Source organism: Cupressus sempervirens, chromosome 2, assembly GCF_028749045.1.
Source record: "Cupressus sempervirens isolate cs-2001-9-10 chromosome 2, ASM2874904v1, whole genome shotgun sequence".
NCBI classification, from domain to species: Eukaryota; Viridiplantae; Streptophyta; class Pinopsida; order Cupressales; family Cupressaceae; genus Cupressus; species Cupressus sempervirens.
Window position 1 is genome coordinate 105259533 of NC_143119.1, and position 17375 is coordinate 105276907.

The following is a 17375-nucleotide window of genomic DNA, read 5'->3' on the forward strand; positions in this document are numbered from 1 at the left end:
GGACAAGAAAATTGATGGATTATATGTTATCAGATGTCATTATAATGTCATCCCAAAATTGAAAATGGGTACGTTTGCTGAGCAAATTTCTGTACCTGCTCTAACAAGAACATGCAATGCACAAGATTGAACAGCTCACTAGAATCCCAAAAAATAGAGAGCTTATACCAAGCTAAAGAACCCATCATAACATAACACAGGAAAGGGCCAGTGATTGCATGTTAAGCCTCAAACGAATAGATAGTAAAGCTATGTTAACCTAGTGAATGAGAGTTGATATTGAAGCATAAAACCATCTATAAATGTCTAACGGATGGGTTGGAAAAAGTAACCAATTAAAAAATGATGAAAATAATTTGATACGTTGATCTTTACATCCTCAAACAACTAGCAATGCAAGAAGATTGCCGACAATATTATAATTTTTCAATACACCCACAGGAAAGAGAGTAGGATATCTACAAAACCTTTCCCATAAACAAGAAAACATAATGCCACTTTTCAGAAAATAAAAAGCCAACAAAAAAAAAAAAAAACAGATGGCAGATCATAATGACAGTGTAATGCCACATAACAATAAGAGCAACTTGAGATATTACATGTTCTTTTTTGCCAGAAAACTAGTAATAAAATCAATCAGTTGTAATAGTTTGTTTTCCAGCGTGTTTTTATAAGAAAATGTTATCATAACTTGGAACCAATCTACTCTCAAATTCAGTGAGTGAGTCCCTTTGACAAAAGTAATTTTCAAGGAGAGAATTTACAAAATCAAGTCTGCATATCACCCAGCTTTTCAAGCCAGCGCAGAGAAATCTCCAATTCAAATCATGACTAAAATGATTGCCTGTCATTTTGAATCACAGAGTTCAAAAAATATACAAAGTTGAACAGGAATATATCAAAAAATAGTTTAATGCTGAAGAAATTTATTTACTTGCTAACTCCCAGTGCAACTAAACACAGGACCTACTTCATTGGAATGAAGGGGGGAATCTTGGGCAGGCATGACGCTGGTAAGGATTATCTGATGGGATACCAGGCCGCATCTGTGGACCTCCATCGGCACTAAAATAACTGTGAGGGTGATAATTTCTAGTTGTAGATTCAGTTGGCATATTCTGAGGATTCTGACCAGGATGAAACCATCCCCACCTCTGTGAATCCTGATCAACAGGAACCCAGGGAACTGGAGGAAACCCTTCTCGCTGCCATCCATAGAAAGGGTTATTTTGATGCCAAGCCACACTGTCAACCTCTTGATTTCTGCTCATAGGGTAGGCAGAAGCCCCTTGAACTCTTGATTGCTCTGCTGGTATATTTTGAATTACTCTCCTTGATGAAACCACTGGATCCCTTGTCCTTGATCTTCTACCATGGCCCACCAGACCACCATACATGGATGAGACAGAAGATGGAGGATGATAATGTTGACCCCCTCCAGGGCCTTGGATATGACTATGCGAATGGACAAATTCATTTGACACTGCTGGAGGTCTACCATGGATTGCCCGGGGATAAAACCTGAAAAACGTAGAATAAAATATTCTCATGCTTGAAGGACAAATAAATATAGCTGTCTTTCGACTGCCAAAAACTAACAAACACAGTACACAAGAATTTTCTGAAACAACAAAAAGAGCATACCCCCGAACGGCATAACCCGAAGGCATAGAAGATCCTGTTCTTTGGAGGCGTTCAGAATCCATTCTTGGTAGTCCAAGCCTATCATGTGACAACAATGTAGGTAATGCTGGATCCTCGGCACTGGCCATGTTGCTGTTACTAGGAAACACATTAGAAGCATGCCAATTACGATGATGTGCTTCAGAAGTAGAAAATGTGTGGGCACTAAACGAGTCACCAATTGTTGATGTCCCATTTCGATGATGGGAACCTGGGTCACCAGAGGTGTTAGAGGACCCCACATTATTTAAGGCAACTGGCATTTGCCTTGCACGAGAAATACCATGGACAGCAAGATATGGGCACAAATGAGCCCCACTCGAAGCATTTGAGTGCTCACCATACAACAAATTAACTATCAGATCAGGATCTGCAGAGAATAAAGGTGGCTACAGGTTAAACAAAATCTTACCAACAAAAGAATTGCTAGCAACCAGCTATTTCCTCTAGTGGAATTCATCTAATCACAAACACAAGAGGCTATGAAATAGTGTCAAATGGGAATGAAATTCTAGATTTGAAAGATTTTCTAATAAGCTTATGGAACTTACAGCTGGACGGAGGCTCAGCATCACTGCAAGAACAGATGAAATAATGTCACTATCAAAAAAGAGCTGGAAAAATGAAGAATATTCAACAGAGCGCAAAGAATAAAGCAGCGCTAATCTTGCATGTTAAAGAAATCAAACTGATTTGCATCTCACCATAAGTACGTAGTCTCAATTTTTTCAGACAAATAGCGAGATTACAGTGAAGTAAAATCCTCAACAACTGGAATATTTGATTTTGTTTTAGACTAATCTTATAATTTCTAATACATTTCCATTGGCAACGATCACTAACACAAGGGCCCAATATAACGCTCTCAGATTCAAAAAGCTTGTGATGCAAACAGTGTGCATTCTGAAACCTGCTCAGAAACTTTATTTGCATGCCCTACCTCACTAAACACAAATGTTGTAATATGAATTACTAACTTCCTTTAAATACATCAATCTTACTTGACCAAGGCAAAACAGATTATTGACATTTTTAAATGAGAAGTTTTAGAGGTACACTTGCCAATGCATCACTTGCTTTGAGGTTTATCTTCTTTGCAGACTACCAAAAAAGACCATAAGAAAAAGTATTGATACGGGTGTTTCATTTAACTGATGCACTGATATGCTTTTGGCCTTGCATGAAGTCTTGCAACAAAGTTTGGGTCTTGCAAGCCATCCAAGGCCTGCGGAGCTCCTCCTATAAAGAGACGCTATGTAATTAAAAGCTCTATTGCTGATTAATGTCTAGGACGGATGGAGACATGTTTCTTTAGTATGTCCATCATACAAGGAGAGACGAAGAAAAATGCAAAAACTAGAATAAAAGCTCAATTGCCAAGCAAGGTTTAGTGGATATAATGTGATGTTAGACAGAAGGTAAACTGTTCTCACAGAAATATATTGCATATATTAATGAGGTAAAAAAACACCACTTTCATTATGTCTAAAACAACACTTACAATGTACAATAACCAATGTAAACTCCCAGGATAAAAATACAAGCATACAGTCATTGAAATGTGTGCCATCCAAATCTCTAAAACTCTTTTTATTCATTCTTAACAACATTTCATATCAATTTGAGGAAGCTCTAAGAGATGATCATTAGACCAATCCATTAGAGGAAAGTTTGAAGGGAGAGGAGAAATCGCTATCAAATCTGTTGTGCATTAAATCACTGTCCAAAGGCATCAAAGTCAAAGTACTGTTCCTGCAAAAGGTGTTGTTCAGAGGGATGATCAAATAAGGGAATGATTGTGCAAAGAGGTCAAATCATTGCTTTCCAGAGTGATCAAATTATTGTTGCTGTCCAAGTGGTCTGTCAAATTGAAGATAACTGTTAAATCACCAACACACTGTCCAAAGGAATCAACTTCTTGTGTAAGGCACTCTTCATTGGGATTGTTGAACTGCTGATTGTGAATCAGTGACCATTAAATTGCTCTTATGGGGCCTGTTTGAAGGCCAAATGTAGGATGGTAACTTTCCGTAAAATCTATCAAATTACTCTCAAAACTATCTGAAGGATTATTCAATTAAGGGAATAATTAATGTGCAGTGGAAGGGCATAAATCATAAATCAGAACACAGTTACATAGATTTTACTCTTGTAAAAATCCTCATATTATAATAAATCTGAAAGTTTTTATCGAGGTGGTCCATAAACTAGGATGGATATTTCATTCTGAAGCTCCACTTCTTGTGGATTAGGAATTGAAATGCAAACATCTGAACATGAAGGAACAAGGGCAAGCAACAAAAATAGTGGCCAAAGGATTACACTGGAAAAACCCAAATTTTGGGATTAACACTCCAGCAAGAGACACTAATGACATCATCCAGAACTCCAATCTCATTTCAATCTTAGGCCTCTTGGGCATACAGCAAACAGGAACATTCACCATTGTGCAACTAGAAGATCATACACTAACTCTCACAGTTCCCTCACTAAACTACAGCCTACACGCACAATGCTCACTCAAGGACTCGATTCTTCAATCTTCTCACTTATACATCTCTTCGGATGCCTTTTCCATCTCAACTGGAAGCTGGAAAAACACAAGATAAAGGTCAAATGAAGAAATCGGAACACCACAGACCATTCTCTGATGCAGGACAAACAGTTGGTTGCATCAGATACGTGGTTCTGTGATTATGTCTGGTGTGAAAACTCCCCTTCAAAGTTCTTTTATCCTCCACATTCTATAAGCAGTAACTTTTTGAGAGAAGCCTCTGCAAGACTAGTCATTTTTCATTGGCACCAAAGATTTTTTTAACCTCCATAAAGTCATAGTGCAACATATCTCATTTTGTGATTCAATTTTGGACAATCCTCGACAAGTGTAATTAAACCACCTGGTAGTTCCGAAAAGTAGCAATTTTGCAAGTCTCGGGGCAATGATGGTGCCATTAGTCTTCTTTAAGCAGTGATTTTGTCCAGCATCGAAAAATACCTCTACTATTCCAAGTTCTATATTTTTCCTCTTTATTGTGACTTTTCAGCTTTTGTCAGAGCTTGCACAAAAATAAATAGCATTGTGGATCCAACTTAAGCATTTAGGGAAAAAGAGGATGCATCCAAGTTACGCATACATTGAATGTTCAACTAGAGTGCAGATGTGATTGTAGGTAGGTTTTAACAAGAAAATGAGGGGAATGCAAGAGTCGGTGAATCTTAGGGGCAGAACTTCCTATATTCTTTCTTGTTGTGTACCCAAGAGGCCAAAGACTGTATGGAATAAGGATAACAACTAAGGAGACCATTAGAATCCCACTTTTATGGTAGTTTTCTCCTAGAAATCAGTTTTTCCAATGTATATTCTTGTGTGGCTTGATATTGTTCCCTCATTTCCAGTTGATTATTTGAATGTTGCAGTACAATGGCACACATCCCAGTGGAACACAACTTTTCCTTTTCTACAATAGGGTGTTTTGATTGTGAATGATCTTTGGGGTGTTCTGAAAGCTCAATCATCAGCTCCAACATGGTACCAAAGCTCCAAATCTGCAATTTCTTATCCATTTTTTGAGAGATTTGAGCATTCAAATCGCGCACCTTGAAAAAGATGCTACCTCAAGACATTTTGATGGTACATATAGAAAGTTGTAATTGTTAGAGGCAAGCTTTTATTGAGTTTTTTTTTTAAAGCAGAAAATAAGATCTTTCCACAGATCTATAAAAAATATGTGTAAATTTATGGGAGAATTTTGAGTATCAATTTGTGAAAAAGGAAAAAAATAAAGGGAAGTTAATATCAAGAATTCAAGGTGAGTTGACTAAATAACGCTATAAAGTTTTTATATCCAGATTGTTGAAGATTTATAAGCATTCTTGGGCAGACCTTGTCAAAGATATTCGAGCAGATATGGTATTAGCATTTTGGTGCAGACTCTACACAAGCTTTGGTACAGCTTTCATAATCCTCTTTTAGAGAAGGATATCAATGCAAACCGGATCAGTGTATCAAGGCAATTTTTAATCAGCATATTGGAGAAAGTTATGAGGCTGATAAAGAGCAGACTTGGTCACAAACCATATACGTGATTTGGAGCATCACCTTTTGGAGCAGATACATTAATATGTTATAAGCCGATTTGTACATGAGAATTTCAGTAGAATTCAGCAAGACTATATATATATATCTCTGAGCAGGATTGAGAATTAATCAATGAAAGATATATTAATAATGAAAAAGCAATCATGGAGTGAATAAATTTGTATAAAGAAGATTGGAATGTCCATCCATTGAAGGAGCAAAATAGAAGATGGAACTTTGTTGTTGGGGTTGTGCTTCCAGTAGGTTTGTGCCTAGAAATTCACAAGAAGGGCATCCAGATTTTAGGTTTGTGCCTAGAATGTCCATCCATATAATGAGTAGAGAAACCCCCTCAAGTATGAAGAAGATGTCACGTGGATGAAGAGCACACAATTATACTGAGAGGGGGGATGAACCAGTATAATAACTTTGCCAAATTAAAACTTTTATCCAAACAATTAACTTCAAATGCTAAAATGAACAATTGTGCACATGAACACATTAACACAATGATTTACGTGGAAACCCAATGTGGGAGAAAACTGCGACAAGTAAATGTTTTTTATATAAACTTGATCTTGTACAATATTTTGTAGGCTACGACCTACTAAAGGCTCCAACCTCTATGTTTATGGGCACCAACTTACTAGAAGCTCCCACTCCCACCCTTCGCAAGCTCCAACCTACAAGAAGCTCCAACTCCCTCTCCTATCTTTGTGAGCACCAACCCACTGCACAAACACTTTTGTTCCACCATAATGTTGCTTGCCCAACTGATGATGGTAGTTTTATTGCACAATTTTCTCTTCTTATCTCTGTATAAAACTTACACTCCTCTTTCTCCAAGTGCAGCCAATAACTCTATACTTTACTTCTTAATCTTCCCTATACTCATAAGAATATATATTTATATATCAGATAAAATTTTGATTATACAATATCCTTTTTTCTTTCTTTCACTCTACTCAATCTACTCTCTGTGTGTGTGTGCGCGTGTGCGCGCACACATCTATATATCAGAGTAAAATCTGAATATACATAGATATTTTATTCTCCCTTTATATACTGCATATCTTCTTAACTCTAACTTCAATATTTATATACTCTGCTCTGCTTATTCTCTATACTTCATACTTATTTGTTTATTTCTCATTCATATTTTCTTTTCAGACTTAAACTTATATATATCATTTACAAGTCTTTTCACAGTATGGTCATGTTCTTTCTTTTATACCCCATCACTTTTCAAAAATACTTTTCATACTATCGGTGGCTCTTAGGTATAATAATAATAGTGTGTTTTTTAATTTAACATAACCCTTTTCTAATCTGCCTTTGCTGACATGGAATCAAATTGTATCCTCTTATATTATCAACAACTTCGTTTATTTTTTATTTGAATAAACACTGCCTTGAATACATATTCATCGTTTCATTACCAAGATATTATCACTGTCTTAAGGAAACTTCCTATCTGGCGTAGGAAAGATTTCGGTTTGGATGACAACAAATAGATTCTGGCTGTTTCTCAGACATATATCGCTGCCTTATATATACAACTCCCTTCTTTAATATGAGATATTAGTCGCCAATGAATATAAACTGAATTTTCGGCATCAGGTTCGAAATTCGGCGAACCTTTAAAAATAAAAATAAAAATCGCTTTAAATTTGTATGGGTAGAACTAGCTGCAATTTAATGAATGAATATACTTTTTCAGGGGATTTTATAGGGTTTTCAACATTTCTTTTATAAATAAACATTTTGTAATTACTGAAAATGTGTTCGGAAATTGTTTCTAGACAGTAGAAATTGTTTTGTTCCAAAACCAGACTCTGCATTGCAACCTCTGCAATATCGTCAGTGTTGTTCTGCTAACATTGTTGGCACCACTGTTCTGCACTGTCACCCACCATTTTTCTGCACACTCGCCATCATATTTTCCGTTGTGAATCTGGCAATGGAATCATCATTGCCATTGTCTGGAGCAGTTTAAACTTGTCAATCTACACTCCCACTCTTTTTCGTCTCGGTGTCTCCTTTAATAAATATTTATGTTTGTTATGTTTGTTCTATTTGTTTTTAGGTTTGGGTTGTTGTTTATGATATTTTCACATGTTATCTTGTTTATTTACTAAAATATTAATATTTATGATATCGTTCGTTTGTGTTTTATTTATTAGTCCGTTAAGGCAGGGAACTAATGTTTTCTGTGATGGTACATAATTAATTTTTTTCAATCAAAGTGGATAATACTAATGTTCTAACATAATTTATTTTTAAATTAATTTTCAAACATTAATTTCTTATTTTTGATTGGCCGACTCCAATTTTCATAGGGGTAAAATTGATTGTGACAAAAAAAATCAAAAATTAAATTCTGAAAACTTCGGTCATCTGTAAGAGGAAGCAGAATGAACCCATTAGCAAACGCATCCTCGCGGTTCTTCAAAACCCCAGAACTGATTATCACTTGTTAGCACCACAACTGGAGCAATTGTCTGCCACAATCATGTTTGGAAAAGGAAATCATTTCCACTGACACACCAACAAATTCTCGGCCAAGAACGAGAGTGGTGAGTGCGTAAGACTCAAAGCTTCATGGCATTTGAGCAAGGAAGATTTGGATTGTGGCTTTAATTTATGAGCCTCCTACTTTTTCTGATGCTGCAAATCCTAGAAATGTTGGGAAAATTGAATCTCAAGACTGCATGTTTCTTTTTACTATGGCTGATGATAATAGATTTCCATGATCGATATGTTTAGGATTAATCTAAATCTGACTATTTTCATCATTGTAGGTTATAAACTGTTTCATAAATGGACTTTATTATCTTCTAAATTGTATTAATAATTATAGAAATTCAATCTAAAATATATATTTAATTTGATTGGTAGTATATTCTATTACATTTCCGATCTAAAAAATAGTTCAGACTTAATGCTTTGAAAATAATTTTATTTTTTACTAATAAAATAAAACAAATATTTTAATTATTATTTAAAGAATATATATTGTTGCATATAACATATAATAACTAGTTCTTATTTTGTAATTTTATTTTTTTTAAATGTATTGCTGCATATAATATATAACAACTAGTTCTTATGTTGTAATTTTTAAAAAAATAGTAATACATGAAAAAGTTCAAATTTATTAAAAATATATAATCTTGTTTAGAAGTATATTTTATTTTCCAAATATCAAATTGACATATGAATATTTATAGCAAATGTTGTAGAATCATATATATAGAAAAATATACTAAATGATAATGAATTCTAAATTACTAATAATAAATGTCAAATTATTACAAAAATAGTATTGATCAAAGATCTTTCAAATTGAGCTTAGGATTTTTCTACTTTATTATATCCATATCCTTCTGTCAAAAGGCAGCTAAAAGGCAGGGACTCCAGCTCAACTAGAGCTCTTGTTTATTATTAAATTATTTTATTTTTATTAGTTACTCAGACATTAATATTTATGATTTTAGATTTTAGTTTTAGCTCTATTTAGAAATTAATACAATCATTAGTGTATACTCTTATTAGTTTTGTTTATTATTATATTATTTTAAGTATTTTTAATTTTGTTTATAGTAAAGAAAAAAATTATTATTGTACTTTAATTTTTTAATTTTAAACTATTGCAATGTAGTAGTTTAGAATTATTTTTAAAATTTAATATTGTACGCAAACTATATTTGTCCTCTTTTTATTTTTCTCTCTAGTTAATTATAATAGAATTTGACATTAGTTTATTTAGCATTACAGAGTTTAAAACAATTATTTGATGTATCTTGTTCAAAAATTTATACACTATTTAAAATAATTACTATTAACTATTTAAAGTCTAATTAAAAAAAATTGTTTGTAGTTAATTAAAATATAATTTAACATTTATTTATTTTGCATTATAAAGTTTAAAATAATTATTTAATATATTTTGTTTTAATGTTTTTAAAACAAATATTGAATGATTTAAAATTAAAATAAATAAATAAACCTCTAAGTACAGAAATATTTAACAAAAAATAGTGCTAAATTATATTGTACTAAAAGTTATATTTATATTTTTTTTTAATTATATAAGGCGAATTTAATGTCAAATTTTTTTGCCTCACTGCACTTCATTCGAATTTCATAGTTGTCGAACTCGAACTCGAACCTTGTGACTTAGGGTGTAATTCTAGTCAATTTTAACTGAAACAACCTCGGACACAATGGTCATGTCCAAATTGAGAAATTTTGCACCTATAACAGAATCAAGCCAAGATTATCTTGAGAAGAGGTCTTCACAATTTGAGAGCTTTGATGCCATGTTAGAGTTTTAGGTGACTCTGACACCCCAGGATCAAATCAGAGACCAAGATAACTTCCATAAGAGATTGGCAAGACAATTGCATTAAGATACAAAAACAATATTATTCATAATAAACATTAATGAATTACATGGGCATGCTTGATTGAGTCCAATAAATTGATTGAAATGTACATCATAGGCCTCATTATATAGACAATGATAAGGAGAAGATGATCATCCTCCATTATGCAATGCAATATGTGCAATGATGAGGATGATAATGTGATATGTGCACCAAAGATGGATTGAGATAACAACTATCACCACCTAGAGTGGAATTCTCCACCAATTGCTTAATTGAGGTGTAAACTCCTAGGTGTTTCAATGACAAACTACTATGCAATGCATTATCCTAAGTAAGCTTAAGTAAAATGGAATTAGTGAATATTTAATTGAACCAACAAAGACACTGATGGAAATGTTGTCATTGATGTCAAAGGTGCAAGACAAAGTTCACTATCATAAATGTCAAGATACTTTGTTCAATGGAGATGAAGACTAATATCACTGAAGTATACATATTTAATGTAAAGAATATTGACATCTAGCGACTGAAGAAAATGATGATGGCAGTCTATGACAATAACTAATGAGAAAACATATTCTGTAGAAGGCAAGGTTGGCCTAGAAATCAAGAGTCCATCAATATAAACTATTGAACAAAGTTGATGAGAATAAGAGCGGCAAGCTTATTCAACAAGAATATTCTTCATATGGACTGTAATATATATGGCAGAAATGTGATTTATTAAACAATGATGGTTTATATGCAGAGAAAAAAGATGTGTCAAACAGGCTGAACAGAATATACAGAAGAAGTCTAAAGTTTGCAATTATACATGACAGAGTATCTATTAAGCATAGATAAGGAATGACAAGTCTAGAAAAATTCCACACAGATGTGACATATACATCATATATATAAAACTGATTATATATTGGAGTGTCATCAAAAGTATGCTCTGTGATATACAAGATAAAAATTTGAACTTATATACATATACCGTCAATATTTAGAAGGCCCGATAATCATTCTAAAACGCTCAGCATTTTCAGTGGCTATGGTAACATTAATATTAAACGATGGAGACGTGATTCATCATGCACGCAAATATAGGAAATCGACAACAACCTGTTGATCATTCCAAACTGTAAATCTATACAAGAAGACAAACTCTAATTTCCTATGTGATAGACGGCAGCAATTAAGAGTGTTTTTGAATGCAGTGATTATTGCGAAACATGACATTCTGATCAATCCTCTATGTGCATTGAAGATCTCAAGAATATAATAACTAATCATGTGTTTTGTGCAATAAAAAATGATGAATGATAATGCAGCATTAAAGAAGAAGGAAAGCGATATGTATCTACTCCAGCAATTCATGAATAAATACTGTATTGATGGGAATTTGAACAAGCACCATATTTGCAGACTAGAGTAAAATTGATACACCCACAGCACAAGCTCTTATTTCGCAGTGATCTGAGATTATATATGGGCAGCGACTTGAATATATAAATTCACAATGGTCTTGTGTGTTGAAACAGAGGAGTCAATGGCAAGTGGTAATAATACAAAGAAGCCCAATAACCTTTGTATTGAACGCTAAAGGCTGAATGATACACAACGTTGGAATTCAGAAAAAAATGGCTTACAGAAATGAAATGGTTAGCGTAAGTAGCAATGGAATAGCAGAGTCCATCAAGCAAGAAAACAAGGTTGAACAGGCATGGAGGTTGCACTGAAAACAAAATACCATCTACGATTGATCATCAGAAATAAAAGACACTGACTCTCGTAATACTGGTGCTGTCGGTCTTATGAAGCATGTATCTAAATGAAGGTTGCAATTGTGGAGTATAATTCATCATGAATCCAAAACAATGATATCGAATTAAATAAGACAAATGAATAGCAAACACCGATAGAGATTTATGGCAAATTAAGAATGTGCCATTCAGAATTAACAGAAATATAAAGGGGTTTCAGTTAATATGTTATGTGTAATATGCAGTTTATCTTATTCATCAAGCAGCAATAATCTACAGGATTCTAATATTGTCAGAAGACAGTTCAAAAACAATAAAAGGAAATACAAAGCGCTAGTACAAAATGTATATTTAAAATAATATTATTAAATGTGTTGATGAAGGAAGAGTCCTCCCATGTTTTGCAAGGACAAAAGCATTCAACAAGTTAAGGCGTTGATAATATAGGAAGAGTACAAATGACTGGCAGGAAGACATGTCAGTAAAAGAAGTGCCAAATCAGATAAATATCCATCTCAGCAATTATGGGAAGGTTAAGTGACCAAGCGGTGGATATGCCTACAATAAAATTTACAACTAACAATAGTTAATCAAAAGGTGTGATTTGTTCTTCTTAAGAAAAGATGTGATTAAAAAGGAAGAGATCTCCTAACCGATACATCCTCTCATGGAAAGGTATTCAAAAAGATATAAATAGATAGTTGAAAAAAATTGGAAGATGTGAGTTGGATGAAAGAAAAAAATGGAAAGGAAAACAGATGGGACCTTGTAATAAAGATAAAAAGAGGTGTGTATGCTTGTATATGCATATCTGATGTATATATATTTACACAGTCCTTGTACGTCAAGTATAGAAGGTGAGCATAAAGAATTTATAAACAGATAAAAAGAAAAATTATTGAAGAGTATTACAAACTTCAGAAGATGGGAAGAAGACTATGTTTTCAGATTAGTTGAAGAAAGATAACAAGTTTGGCGAAGAGATTTTTAAGTGTCCATAATCAGTTGAGAAAGCAACATCAATAAAGTGGAACAGAAGTTTGTGCGCGGTGGGTCGGTGCTCATGAAGACAGCAGTGGGGGTTGGTGCTTCTAGTAGGTCGAAGCCTGCGAAGTGTGAGAATTAGAGCTTCCAGTAAGTCAGTGCTCATAAACCTAGGAGTTAGAGCCTCTAGTAGGTCGTAGCCTAGAAAACATTGTAAAAGAACAAATTTTACATAACAAACATTTATTGTAGTGGTTTTCTCCCACATTGGGTTTCCACGTAAAACATTGTGTTATTGTGTTCATATGCCTAATTATTGATTTCAGCATTTAAAGTTATCTGAAGTTTCTTTTGTAGATTAAAAAAAGTTTTAAATTGGCAAAGTTGTTAATATACTGATTCACTCCCTCTCCCCCCCCCGCAACCCCACCTCAGTATATTCATGTGCTCTTCGGAGCCTCCAACCCCAACTACAAAACCAAAACAATAGAGGGGCTAGTAGTGTGCACGAAGCGTCTTTGGGACTTCTAGGAAGAGAAAGAAGAGTAAAGCAGCTGTAACAGCATAAGAAAGGCTAACCATCATTCTGAAGAACTGGATTGAATAGTCCGCTTATCAATTTGCAGCAGAGATACCTAATATCACGAAGAGCAGCCAATATATACAGCAGAACTCTCATGGCTTCGAAGTGAAAACAATTATGGTGTGCTTTGTGCAACCATAAAAACATTGCCAATCCTCACTTCCTTTAATCATCCACCCTGTTCACATTTCCTCTCTTACCAGTGCAGTGCAGAACTCCCAATCATTTAAATCGATACCAACAGCAAATAGGACTCGCCACCATTAATCATATATATCATGGTCTCAGCAGGAACTCGCATGAATAAAATCAGAGCCACAATATATTTTTCCAGGCCAAGCTTGACTGTGTATTCAGACCAAACAGAAAATTGCAGAAGACATTCAATTTGGGAAGATGTAAGAGTGCCATGCCCAAATGGGAAAGTCACGAAATCTGATATAAGATTGCATCCGATACCAAAGAGCTGCAGTAGCTAAATAGCACTTGAATACACCCTATGATGAAACATGTATCCCTCCTGTAAGCTGCTACAGATAAGAAAATACAAATAATGAGAGTAACATTATGTATTCTCCTTATGCTGTCAAAAGTTCGCATTGGGTATGTGCTTTCACAAATATCTGTTGAAGCCCATGGATCATTTCTGGATGTTGGATTGACTCTGTCAAAGCATAAGCATTATAAGTTGAAGCATGTTTGCAGGAAATAGAGAGCTATGCCACAAAAGGGGGCTGTTGAAACAACATGCAACAAAGTCATTACGACATGGCTAGAGAATCATATTCAATGAAGAAATTTCAACAGTATCCTCCTGATATAGCTCCACTATCAAAGGATTGGAACTAGCATGTTGTGAATACAAACTATGATAACAAGAAATGTTTGAGACAAGATATAAAAGGGAGCCACCAAACACCAGCTACAGTGGATAGTTTCACCACCAAAACTAATCTTCCCAAGAGAGTTTACATCCTCAAGAGGCTGAGTTGGATCAAATCCAAACTTGAGAAGCATGACGGTTTCAACAAAAACGAAGGGAGCCTCAACATGTCTCAAATGAGACTTCACTTGCTCTCTTATAACCCTTTGAGGAACTCTTCAAATTGAAAACAAAACTCTACAATTTCAATTAAAAACTTTTCATCCAATTTAAAACTTGTAACAATACAATACAACTATGATGAACAACATATGATTTTCTTCAATACAAAACTTTACAAATCTTCATGGTCTTTCATCTTGAAAACATCAGCATGGTAAACAATCTTCCAAGTTTTTTCTTCAGCATATATCCACATAGAAACCTGTAAGAAACAAAGAATGCAACCATGGAGAGGTCACCTCCTAGCCTAGGTCTCTATGAGACCAGCCACCCAGCTTGGAGAAGCAAGATTAAACGGGTATCATACAAGCACAAGCTCACTATGCAACATTTACACAAAACAACATTGAACTCCCATTTTGAGCATAACAACGGGCTACAAGTACAACCCATGAAGAAGGGTGAAGGTGGGCCAACCAAAGAGGAGATGCCAATGATAATACATACAATTTCATGCCTTTAAAAGGCTCATAATAATTACATTTCTTTCATAAACATCTCTCTCCTTATCACCCCCAAATGACATCAAAACATCAATGGCAAGGAAGTGCCCCATTCTCCATGCTTATTTTCCTTCTTCTCCATGAGAAGGTACTCTACACTACAATGGAGCCACCAGCTAACCCCTTCACCCAAGGCCACTTCTTCCCTCCCAAGGATGAGTAATGCCTTTCACACCCCAGAACAAACCCTCTATGGCAATGGCCATTCATCACTGAGATAGACATTGTCCTTGAATCCCTACCAGTAAAATCACAAAGACACTGCAAATATGATTCCAACCATCCCTACCTTGTAACTTTTTTATTTGCCTTTTCCATTTACTTTTAGTTTTGACTTGGGAAATAATCTAAGTTCCATGGGGAGGCATCTCCCTCCAAAAAGGCCCAAGTTTTGGAAATGGGGACATCCTCGGGACAAAGAGGTGGGTATGGTATGTTCCCCATCTGTCCCCAAAATCTGAGAAATGCTAGGAGATGTTCCTCGACCATCCTAAGGACGGTCGTCCATCCTGAGTTTAAAAACACTAAAACAAGAAAAACAAAGTGCCAAACTTTAATTTTATAGCATGTATTTGGGTGACCAGTAAGCCCCGCCTACCCAATTGCCCTAAAAGGTCAAAAACAATCACATTTGGCAAGGTTTGACATTTTTATTTCATTTGCAATTGGAGTTTCAGTTTGTAGCAGCCACTAGGGTTATCATTTTGCAAGAAAAGGTGATTTTTTTGATTCAAGAGCTTGTGTTAGAGTTTGAGCTTCCTCTATTTTGCACCAAGTATGAAAGTCTTTACGCTTCCATCTTCCAATTTTTTAAATAGATTTTCAGCTTAAAAGAGTATGATTTATTTTTTATTTTTCATTGTTTCAGCTCATATTTTTATTGCATATTTAAATCTCAAAACAAAGCACAATGAGCGGCAGTAGAAGTACTAGTAATAGTGGTGGTGATGAAATATGTGGTTGGACGTGATATTGCTAGTAGTGGAACTGGGAAAGAAGCTGAGCCTAAAACTGATTTATATAAATGCCCTTCCACCATCATGAGCGATTATGCAAAGTATCCTTTCAATAGGAAAAAACCTCTTCTCTCATTTGTCACACCTAGGCGAAAAAATAAAAAGAATGCATGAGGGACTACGGTGTAGGATTTTAATGTTTGTCTGGATGAATTTAGGGGCAGCTATACAAGGGTGAAGTCACAGTTTTTACGTATTGCATGCCACGGAGTCAAAGCCTATCCTATGACTGATGAGAAGAGATTAGAATACCAAAGATTGCACTTAGAGGCTGAAATGGGGGTGCAAAATTTGAAAATGACATCATCATCTATTCACTCACAATCATCCAAGCATATGTCATCCGCCATTGGTACCAGTGGCAGCCTTATTGATACTAGAGGGAAGAGGAAGATGGGTAGTAGTGAGAAGGGCTCGGTGGAAAGTTTGTTTAATGCACTATAAAAGGAAGCGTGTGAGGCATCCATTGGAAAATTCTTTGTTGCTAATGGTATCCCATATCATGCAGCCCGTTCCAATTATTTTAAACAAATGGTGAAAGATATATTCACTATGAATCTCTCATTTGTATCCCCCGGTGAGTATAAGCTACAAACCATCGTCCTAAAAAATGGGCACTCTAAGGTCGCTTTGTTGTTTGCGGATATGTAACATACTTGGCTTAGGACAGGTTATTCATTGTGATGGATGGGTGGACTGATGTTAGACATCAGCCATTCATCAATATTATTGTCACATCCCCTGCTGGCTCTTTATTTTGAAAGCGATAGATTGCTCAAGAAAGTGTAAGGATGCAAAATTCTAATTCACCATTTTAAGGGATGTCGTAAATGAGGTTGGGTCGGCTGATGTCGTACAGGTGATCACAGATTTTGCATGTGTGTACAAATCAGCCAATTTGATGGTAGAGAGTGCTTACAAGTACATCTTTGGACCCCTTCTTGCGTTCATGCATTAAACAATGCATTAAAGAACATAGTGAAGGTTGATTGGGTGAAACAAGTGGTGTTAAAAGCTAGAGAAGTTTAAATGTTTATATGCAACCACCACACTTCACTTGCTCGATTAAGATCCTTTAAGAAGGAATTCCTCAAACCAGCCGAGGTAGGCTATGTCAAATTTAATTATAGTTTAATTTGCTTTAAGTTTATTTTAGTTTACAATTGTTACAAACTTACATGTGATGTGTTTAATGTTCAACTTTATTTTAATTCATAATTGTTTCCATAGGTATTGCACATACTTCATCTTAATGGAGCAGATGATTGAGGTGTGTGAAGCACT

General features: G+C 34.9%; 1 protein-coding gene across 1 annotated transcript in view; it reads right to left on the reverse strand.

Moving 5' to 3' along the window:
• Positions 1-621: 621 nt before the first annotated feature.
• LOC149571261 (E3 ubiquitin-protein ligase IPI1-like) overlaps positions 622-17375 on the reverse strand; it is a 132313-nt gene continuing 115559 nt past the window's right edge. Inside the window, exons 4-6 of the mRNA XM_089812820.1 lie at positions 2235-2257; positions 1645-2053; positions 622-1521 (exon numbers count right to left, since the gene is read on the reverse strand). Coding sequence (XP_089668946.1) covers positions 972-1521; positions 1645-2053; positions 2235-2257 — 982 coding nt within the window. The 3' untranslated portion in view covers positions 622-971. The remainder of the gene's footprint in view (positions 1522-1644; positions 2054-2234; positions 2258-17375) is intronic.